Source organism: Bos taurus, chromosome 18, assembly GCF_002263795.3.
Source record: "Bos taurus isolate L1 Dominette 01449 registration number 42190680 breed Hereford chromosome 18, ARS-UCD2.0, whole genome shotgun sequence".
Taxonomy (NCBI): domain Eukaryota; kingdom Metazoa; phylum Chordata; class Mammalia; order Artiodactyla; family Bovidae; genus Bos; species Bos taurus.
Genome location: NC_037345.1, coordinates 51,236,322 through 51,246,479, shown reverse-complemented (window position 1 = coordinate 51,246,479; position 10,158 = coordinate 51,236,322). Strand labels below are relative to the sequence as shown.

The 10,158-nt window shown below is 57.9% G+C and overlaps 1 protein-coding gene across 3 annotated transcripts in view; it reads right to left on the bottom strand.

Annotated features, from left to right (window-relative positions):
• Positions 1-564: 564 nt before the first annotated feature.
• The window catches only part of GRIK5 (glutamate ionotropic receptor kainate type subunit 5), a 63,444-nt gene continuing 53,850 nt past the window's right edge, over positions 565-10,158 (bottom strand). For 2 of the 3 annotated variants that reach the window (XM_024978413.2, XM_024978414.2), the window contains exons 16-20: positions 9,773-9,938; positions 8,978-9,203; positions 6,203-6,331; positions 5,978-6,099; positions 565-1,556 (exon numbers count right to left, since the gene is read on the bottom strand). In XM_024978413.2, the coding sequence (XP_024834181.1) occupies positions 1,140-1,556; positions 5,978-6,099; positions 6,203-6,331; positions 8,978-9,203; positions 9,773-9,938 (1,060 nt within the window). In that variant the 3' untranslated portion in view covers positions 565-1,139. The remainder of the gene's footprint in view (positions 1,557-5,977; positions 6,100-6,202; positions 6,332-8,977; positions 9,204-9,772; positions 9,939-10,158) is intronic. The other variant, NM_001046424.1, reaches the window with a different exon arrangement.

Genomic DNA, 10,158 nt, shown 5'->3' with positions numbered 1-10,158 from the left:
CTGCTCCACCGGCCCTTCGGCCTCCCGCCCCGCCACCTCCCCCTCCACTGGGATTTCTCACTTCCTCTCTTGGGGGCTGGGGAGTTACGTTTTCAGCAGAAAACACAGGATCTGGGGCACAGACAACTGAAGGTGGTCTCAGGGAGGTTCACACATGCACATGATTACAAAGCCAACAGATCACCCTGGCCCAGGCACACACCTGTCACCGTCCGGGCTAGCCGGGGCACCACCACACTGAACTGTTCACTCGCCCTCCCCTCCCCCAGCCCCATCTGGTTTCTGTCATTCTATGTCTCCTTTTCCTGGTATCTCCGCCTCTCCAGATCCCTCCATCTCTCCATCTGTCTCAGGGAGAGCTGCCTCCTTCTGTCCTGGGAGAAGGTCAGTGGAGAAGGGCCAGCTGCCCAGACCTGCGCTGACCTGCTGTCTGCGGGCAGGGCGGAGAATCGAGAGAGTGAAGGGGTGACCATCCAGTCTGCGGTTCTAAGCAGACTCCCTGGGGGTGGGGAAAGGAAGCCCAAGCCTTCGGTGCCCTCACACCCCCAGGAAATGAGACCTGCGTATCCCCAGCTTTGGGGTTTTGTTCTTTTTTTTATTCCAACAGGGACTGGGCTGTGGCAGGGGGAGGGATGGAGGCCCAACTGACCCCCTCCCTGTGGGGGTCTCATAGAAATTCGGAGGTTTCTCCCCAAAAAAAAGAGAGAAAGAGAAGAGTCGAGGGGCGCCAGGGGACACCCATCTGCCCAGAGGCTTCCCACTTCTCCAGAAGTGGGGAGGGCTGCGTCAAGTCTTGGGGAGCCTGAGAAGTCCCAGGATGGGGTTCTCCCCGCGGACTGCTTTCTGCTTCCGGGAACGACCCCTGCAGTCCCGGCCCCCGGAGTTCTCGGTCCCTGCGCTCGTCTTTGTCCGCAGTCGGGGGCGGAGTGCGGGCGTCCGCGGCTCCCTCCGGCGAGTCCACTAGGGGGCGCAGGCAGGCTCTGGAACCGAGCCTCGGACTTCACCGGGAACCGAAGGCAAAATCGCGGCGTCCGGTGCGCGGCGGGCGCAAGTCTCGTCCCTCGCCCACTGGGGAAGCGAGGGCGACCGGGGCCTGGGGCGAGCCCGGCCCCTGCATCAGTCCGGGCGCCCTCCCGTGGTCACTCGTGCTCGGCCAGCTCGCGGGGGCCGGCGGGGCGGGGCCGGGGCGGGCTGGTGGCTTCGGCGGGGGCGCCCAGGCCACGCGGGGGCGCGCCGGCCCCGGACGCCCGCAGTGCCTGGATGCGCCGGCACTCCTGGCAGACGCGCACGTGGGTGCAGGGCGTGGGGGCGGGGGGCCGAGCCCCGCCTGGCGGCCCCGGATCGTCCAGGAGGCGCTGGGGGCCCCCGTGCGCGCTGCCCGCATCCGCGCCAGCAGAGTAGAGCTTGCCGTTGCTAAGGCGCATCTCGCGGACGGCGCGCAGCGACAGCAGGGCCCGGCTGGGGCCGCCGGGCCGCCGGCGCCGGCGGGAACGCGACGTCTTGCGGCAGGACACGGCGTGCCGCAGCTCCTGCAGCATCTCCTGGCACACCGACACCTGGGGGCGGCGCGAGGCGGCGGTCATGGTCTGCGCCCTCCCTGCCGCCGCGCCTCCTCCCTCTCCACGCCTCTGGTCCTCCAGGCCACGCTCTTCACATCCTCCTGCTCTCCCCGCCCCACCGCTGTGTTCACCTCTCTTCCTCTTTCCCACCTGCGCTCTCGTCCTCTCCCTTCCTTCCATCCTCTCCTCGCTTCCTAGGCTCTTCCCTCGCAGGTCCCTTCTCTCCCCGTGCTCTTCCTTCTCGCCTCTCAACTCCTGTCTGTCCTCCACTTCTCTCTCCCGTCTCCCTTATTCTCTGGATTTGTTCTTAAATCGGCCCTTCACCTCTGAGCCATGCTCCTCTCCTCCTCCTATCTCGCCTCTTGTCTTTTCACTCGGAAGTTTCTAACTGCTTCTAGTCCTTCCCTCCTACTTGTTCTCCATCCTCTGTCACTGATTCCTGTGCTCGGTACTGACCACCTACTGGTGGCTCAGATGGTAAAGAATCTGCCTGCATAGCAGGAGACCCAGGTTTGATCCCTGGGTGCGGAAGATCCCCTGGAGAAGGCAATGGCTACTTACTCCAGTACTCTTGCCTAGAAAATCCCACAGACAGAGGAACCTGGAGAGCTGCAGCCCATGGGGTCGCAAAGAGTCAGGCACAACTGAGTGACTAACACTTTCACAACGTACAGGCAGACCACCTACAGTGTCCCAGGCACCGTCTGGGAGCATTAGGGCCACAGCAGAGAACAGGTGGAAGCCCCTGCCCTCCTGGAGGTTATAGTCCAGCATGCAGAGACAAAACCTAAAGACACAGTATGTTCGACGGTGATGAGTGCTTTGGAGAAAAATTAAATTCGGAAGAGAGATAGGGGCGTGGGTGGGGAGCAAGGTGGAACGTTGAGATGAGACTTTAGGGGAGACTCGTTGAGAAGAGGACTTGCAAGTAGACAAAGGCAGGGCGGGGATGAGCTGCATGGGACCCGGTAGGAGGGAGGGCAGACAGTTCAGCTGGATACAGGTGAGGAGGTGCTGGAAGAACCTGGAGCAGGTCAGGGTGGTTGGGGTGGGGTGGGCAAGGGGGCATGGCAGGAGATAAGGTCAGAGGAGCAATGGGGGCTGGCTCGTTTAAGGCCCAGAGTCCACAGTAAGCATTTGGCTTTTACTCTGAGTCAGATGAGCCGACTCACTGGAAAAGACCCTGATGCTGGGAAAGATTGAAGGTAGGAGAAGGGGATGACAGAGGACGAGATGGTTGGATGGCATCATTGACTCAACGGAATGAGTTTGAGCAAGCTCCAGGAGATGGTGAAGGACAGGCAACCCTGGCGTGGTGCAGTCCATGGGGTCCCAAAGAGTCAGACACGACTGAGTGACTGAACAACTGAGTCAGAAGAGTTTTAGATACAGGACTGCTGTGCTTTCACCAGATCACTCTGAAGCTGTGCTGAGAAGACTGTAGGGAGGCCAAGGGCAAGAGCAGGGAGGCCCCTAAGAAACCACTCTGATCACCAGGCAAGAGATGGCAGTGACTGGACCAGTGTGGTGGTGGCCAAGGAGGTGAGAAGAGTTTGAATTCTGGGTGTGTTTCAAAGGTAGAGCCCACAGTTTTTGCTGAGATCAGGTAGAGGGCGTGAGGAAGAGGGAGGGGTGAAGGGTGACTCTACACGTTTTGGTCCCAGCGATGACAGTGTTGCCTGGTGGGTGGGCAGGAGCTCCGTGCTGGCCACATGACATCACGCACCACCTGGTGGACATCCGCGTGGAGGTGCAGATACAGGGAGCTGAATTTACAAACTGTGGGTTCAGGGAGAGGTCCCTGGAAGGGATACACACCTGGGGGTTATGGCAGTCAGCCTCCAAGATCCTGCCCCCGGGGAGTTCACACCTTTGTGTAATCCCCTTTGCCTTTGTAGGAAGGCCACTGTGTGATCCACAGAATAAGGCTAGGTCGGCTGACATTTTGGCTCTCTCTTGGATCCCTCGCTCTGGGACAAGTCGGCTGCCACAGCCTGAGAACACTCAAACAGCCCTATGGAGAAGTCTCTGAGTGAGGAACTGAGGCCTCCTGCCCACTGCCATGTGAATGAGTGTATTTTTATTCTATCTCAGGATGTTTTGACATCTTAAACATCTTGCTAGCCAGGGAGAGACCACCCTCCCAGAGCTAGCCGATTCTTAGGGACAGCAAAGAGTTGGGAACCTGCCTTTCATACGAAAACCCAACCAGTTCTGAATCTATACTCCCCCTTTATTTGACTCACACACCAAACCCTAAAACAACCCAGGGCAGGTACCAGACAAGTAGAGACCACCCCTCTAGCCCAGAGCCTGCTAACAGCGTTCACATGGCCGAGTACTAAGCCATTTCCCCACTTGCCTTGCCTTTCCCAATAAAGCCTCTGCCCTAGGCTTCTCTTTCCCTTCTTCTGCTTCCTGACTAAAGGTGGCGCTTTCCTTGTGGCCCCAATGGCGGTGGTGGTGGGGGGAGCATGGGCTTCTGTTAGGTGATATAAGTACTAAATTCTTCTTTCCCTGGCACTGGCGTCTCCAAATCATCACCCAGTCACTCCCATAAATTAAAACCCCAAGTACACTGTGAGACAGGGAGCCATCCTAGAAACAGATCCTCTAGCCCCACTGGGGCCTCTGTGCGTGCGTGCTAAGTCACTTCAGTTGTGTCCGACTCTTTGCGACCCTATGGACCTGTAGCCGCCAGGCTCCTCTGTTCATGGGATTCTCCAGGCAAGAATACTGGAGTGGATTGCCATGCCCCCTCCTCCAGGGGATCTTCCTGACCCAGGAAGTGAACCTGCATCTCTTACATATCCTGGATTGGCAGGCAGGTTCTTTACCACTAGCAGCACCTGGGAAGCCCCCAGACAACAGCAACTCCCCATGAAATCATGCACGTGACCTTAGCAGAGACACTGAGCTGCCAGGACCACCCAGTTAAGCTGCTCCAGATTCCTGACCTATGGAAACTATGAACTGGTATCAGTTTGTTGTTGGAAGTTGCTAAAACGGGGGATAGCTTGTTACGTGGCAACGGATGAATAATGCAGGAGTCATCAGCATACGGTCTTGCAAACCATTTGGCTGGAAGAGATCACCGAGGGAGGTGAGGAAGAGAAGTCCAAGGCCCGAGCCCTAGGGCCCCCCAACGAGAATGTCAGAGAGGTAGGAGGAAGATGAGACAGGAGCAGACCAGAGAGGGCTGAGGAGGTGGTGACCAGCTGTGTGGGAGCCCTGGGCTACCTCACAGTGATGAGGCTGGAGACTCAGGCACCGGATTTCAGATGTGAAGGTTGTGGATGGCGAGACTGGCTTCAGCAGAGGGGCGGGGACAGAAGGTGGATGGGAGTGTGTCCAAGAATGAATGGAAGGACAGAAACTGGAAACACCCTGTCAAGGCTACCACAGAAGGGGAGGAATGGGCTGGTGACCAGGAGGGGAATCTGAGTCGAGAGAGAGGATTCCTTGAAGATGGGAGAAAGGATAGTGTATCTGTCTGACACCTGGCTTGATCCGATAGAGAGAGGAAAACTGATGATGCTGGAGGGAAGGAAAGCTGAGGCATGTCCTTGGGAAGGCGAGAGGGTACCGGGCACAGGTGGAGGGAGTGTTAGCGAGGAGGTGGATGCTCATTTGGAATAACTAATGGGGCGAGTGGAGAGGGCAGACGGGTGGCGGGATGTGGAGGTGAGGGCTGGCAGGCTCTCGGACTCCTCTGCTTTTCTCAGGCGAGCAGAAGCAAGGTCAAGGGCTCACAGCGGGAGGTGGAGGCGGGGCTGGAGGCTGGCAGAGGGCGCGCAAGGTGGGAATCGCGGAGGGAGGAGCGAGGGGGAGGGCCGCCGGGTCAGCGGTGGAGTGTGGGTGGGCAGGCCGCGCCGGCACAGGGCGTGAGAGCGGCCAGCACGCCGGCTTCCTTGCTGCCGCATACAGCTGCATTCTCCTTGCCCCGTTGTCTCTCCTGCTATTTCTTCCTTATCCACCACCTCGTTCTCTCCCCAGCCTTCTCTCGGTGCCCCTTCTCGCTCCTTCCCCCGCATCCTCACGGCTGCCGGCGCCCTCTTCCCGCTCTACCTGTCCTCATGTCCGTGGACCCTCTCTCTCGTCTTCCTTCTGCCCTCTCCTCTTTTTTTAAAGTTTCGCTGCCCTGCAGCTTGTGGGATCTTAGTTCCCCGACCAGGGATTGAACCGGGACCCTCTGCCTTGAGACCACCAAGTCCTAACCACTGGACCACCAGCGAAGTCCCTGCCCTCACCTCTTTCTGGAGCTCTGGGACCCCTGGAGGATCGTCTCTCCCCTCCCTGGCTCCCACCCCTTCCCCCGCATTCTTCCAGGAATGGCTCCCAATGCCACAGTCTTCACGACCCCCCACCACCCCCGAGGTCCCGCTTTTCCCCCGCATACCCTTCATTAGCCTCCTTACCTCTTCTGACTCTGCCGACCTCCGTGTGGACCATATGAACTCCATGACCGCCACGAAGACAGCGATGATGAGGCCACAGATGAGCACGACAAAAATGCCCCCAATGTTCTCCATGCCCAAGCCTGGGGGTGGAAGGGGAGAGCCAGGGGTCGGGCCTTGTGGGTGGGGGAGGAAGGGGCCAGTGAGGGGCCTCCAGGAAGGGCAGGGTGCGCGGGGGCAGCTGACCTTTGGCTCGGTGGTCCTCCTCCTTGGGGCAGCGGCCCCCCTCCCACCACTTGCGCTTCAGGATCTCCAGCCGGTTGTTCTCCTGAAGCTGAAGGATGGCCAGCGTGATCTCATCCCGGAACGGGGAGCCTGGACCAGGCACATGGCAGGGGCAGGTCATTGGGACACTGGAGCCCTGCCCCCCAAGGCCCAGCTCCTCTCTTCCCGGCTCTGCCGTGTGCCCAGCATCTTCCCTGTCCACCCTCTATCTGACTACTGCTCACCATCTCCCCTTAACCACCTCTGGGCCAAGCCCCCGACCTGTCACATTTGTCACCATTTCCCCCTCTCAGGACAGCAAGGAGATCAAACCAGTCAATCCTAAAGGAAATCAACCCTGAATTGGAAAAACTGATGCTGAAGCTGCAGCTCCAATACTTTGGCCACCTGATGCAAAGAGCTGACTCATTGGAAAAGACCCTGATGCTGAGAAAGACTGAAGGGAGGAGGAGAAGCGGGGGACAGAGGATGAGATGGTTGGATGGCATCATCAACTCAATGGACATGAGTTTGAGTAGACTCTGGGAGATAGTGAAGGACAGTGAAGCCTGGCATGCTGCAGTCCGTGGGATTACAAAGAGTCAGACACAACTGAGCGACTGAACAACACCACTCCCTTCCTTGTGGCCCCCTCCCTCACTCCTCACTGAAGCTCTTCTCAACACAGCAGCCAGAGAGACAATTTCAGAAACACAGTCATAGATCACACCTCTCTGGTGCTTAAAACTCTCCAATGACTTCTGTTTGCAGCTAGAAAAAAAAAGATGTTCACAGGTTCAACAAGATCCTGCATTCACCGGTCCTGCCACCTGGGGCTCCCTCAGGACTTTTGCTTCTGCCTGGAATGTTCGTTTCCTTACTTCACTCAAGGTGCAGCTCACATGGTGCCTCAGAAAGGTCTTCTCTAACTCTGTTTAAAATGCCAGGGACTTCCCCAGCAGTCTGGTGGTTAGGGCTCTGTGCTTTCACTACGGGGGGCCTGGGTTCAATCCCTGGTTGGTGAACTAAGATACGGCAAGCTATGTGGTGCAGCCAGATAAAAAAAGATGACAACAAGCACCCCACTCCCTGTCCATCTCTTCCGCTAATTTACTTCAGAGCAGTAGTGACCACATGATGTCACCTTATAAGGCTATGTGTTAACTGTCTGTCTGCCATCTTCGCCCCAGTAGACAGCTGAGGTGGGGGCTCAGCAGCTAGCTCCCTGCTGTGGCCTCTGAGTACCCAGCACAGTCCTGGCACACAGTAGGGCATCAGACCTGCCACATGCCCAGTCACACCTCTCCTCTGCATGGCCCCAGACCTGAACCACCTCTCTCCTCCCTGCCTCAGATCCTTCCCTTAAACTATCCTTGGGTCCCATCCACATCCTACCCTGAACTAATTATGGTAATTCTTTTTAAAAAAAATATTTTTTTTCTGTGGACCACTTTTAAGGTCTCTATTGAATTTGTTACAATATTGCTTCTGTTTTATGTTTTGGTTTTTGGACTGTAAGGCATCTTAGCTTCCCAACCAGGGATCAAACCTGCGCCCCCTGCATTGGAAGGTGAAGTCTTAACCACTGGACCACCAGGGGAGTCCCCACTATGATGATTCCAGGTGCCAGAAACTAGGGCAAGTGTGGTGATGGGTATTTAGCAGACACCTACTATGTGCTAGACCCTTGGTCTACAGAAATGTATTCAGGTCTCACAGTGATCCTGTGAGGCACGTACTGTTGCTGTTCAGTCCCTAAGTTGTGTCTGACCCTTTGCGACCCCATGGACTGTAACCCCCCAGGCTCCCCTGTCCAAGGGATTTTCCCGGCAAGAATACTGGAGTGGGTTGCCATTTCCTTCTCCAGGGCATCTTCCCCACTCAGGGACTGAACCCACATCTCCTGCATTGGCAGGTGGATTCTTTACCGCTGAGCCACCAGGGAAGCCCAAGGTAGGTATTACCACCCTCGTTATCTGAAGGAGGCAGATGACATTGTCGCCTGAGTCAGGGAGGAAGCTGGGATTGTAATCCACGTTGGTGTGACTCCGGATCCTGTCTCTCAGAGCACCAGGCACCACAGTTTCCCCGATAACAGCACTGACCCTACTGCAAAGCTGCTAAAATTTGGGCTCATTTGTTATGTAGTCACAGGTGAGTAATGCAGCAATCATCAGAATATAGGCAGGTTTAAAAGCCAAAATTGGGTGACAGAATCAGTGGTGAGTTTCCAGCACCAGCCCTGGAAAAACTCGTCCAGGTCTCCCTGGCAGATCCATCCATCATTCTTCCTCCCTCCCTTCCACCCATCCAACAACATCCATTGTCATTTCCTGAGCACCTGCGCTGGGCCAGGCTGTGGGTTTGGTGCAGAGAATGTGAAGTCAGCAAAACCATACCCTCCCCCCTGGAGGGGCCCTGGGGCAATGGGAGAAGGTGGCGAGCCTCACAGGGTTCTCCCAGCTGCTCTGCAGGGCTGGAGTGGATGGCTCCTAGGCCTGTTTATCCTGGTGGAGGGCACAGAGGCTCAGGAAGGTGGCGACACCTGCCCAAGGCCACACAGGCAGGAGGCTACACAGAGCACACCCAGCCTGCTCAGGGAGGGTCTGGCCCACCCTGTGGCCTGCTCACACTTGTGGCTTGGCTCCAGCCACCCAGGGCCCCAGGGCTGCCACTCAGGGAGGGTCTGGCCCTCCCTGTGGCCTGCTCACACTTGCGGCTTGGCTCCGGCCGCCCGGGGACCCAGGGCTGCCATACCCAGCGGCATGCCGATGCCGTAGCCCTTGGTGTCGAGGAGGCCCCCGATCTGGGTGAGGTTGCAGTTGAGGCGCCGGTGGTACTCGTTCATGGTGGACTCGAGCAGGAAGGCGTAGCGGGAGTTGAGGACGCGGGCGATGCCCTCCTCTGTGCTCTTGACAAACACGCTGGGCTGCTTCGACTGCATGTAGTTCCACATCCGCTGGTACGTCTGGTATCGTGAATTCTGGGCAAGGGGAGCACGGGGAGGGAGCACGGGGAGGGGAGCACGAGGAGGGAGCACGGGTGAGGGTCTTTCCACTCCTGCCTTTCCCCGAGCCCTCTGCCCTCCAGGAGGTCTCCCTCAAGCGGAGAGAGTGAGGAGACCAGAGGAAGACAGAGCCAAGGACAGAGAGAGACAAGACAGACAGACAGACTGACTATTCAAGGCTAGGTCCAAACCATCCCCACACCCACCAGCCCAGCGAGGAACCCGAGGACTGAAGGCTTGGGAAGGAGGGGGCATGACCTGTTTTCCAACCCTTTTTCTCTCTCCCACCCTTGGGTCTTGGCGCAGCTTAACACCCAGCCCTGTCTTCCCAGTGTTCCCAGGGTATATCCAGAGAAGCAGAAGCTCCACCCCATTATCTCTCCAGGGCCCAGCCTGCTTCAGGGAGACCTCCATCCAGGCCAAACAGGACAGCTTTCCTCCTCCAGGCCCTGTGGGGACCTTATGAGGAATGCCCTGCCCTACCCTAAGCTGCTGTGCGTGGCGGTGACCCCAACACCAAGCCAGGGCGGCCCCGGGGGCCCCACCTGAAAGAAGGTCATGGTGGAGCCGGCGTGGATGGTGCCGTACTCGATGTTGGTCTGGTCTGCCAGGTCGTCGGCCGACTCCACGGGCACCTCCATGCGCTGCACGGTGAGGAAGGCGGCCAGGTTGGCCGTGTAGGAGGAGATGATGATCAAGGTGAAGGCCCACCTGAGGGGTGGGAGGGGTGAGCCACGGGCTGGAGCCCCCCTGCCACTTCGCCCCTGTGGCCATGCACCCCTTGGTGGTGCCCCCTCAGTGACCCCAGCATCTAGAACGCTAGAAGGCTGATTGCTGACTGGGATCACAGAATCCCATGGACAGAGCAGCCTGGTGGGCTACAGTACATGGCATCACAAAGAGCTGGGAGGGGCTGGGATCATAGAATCTG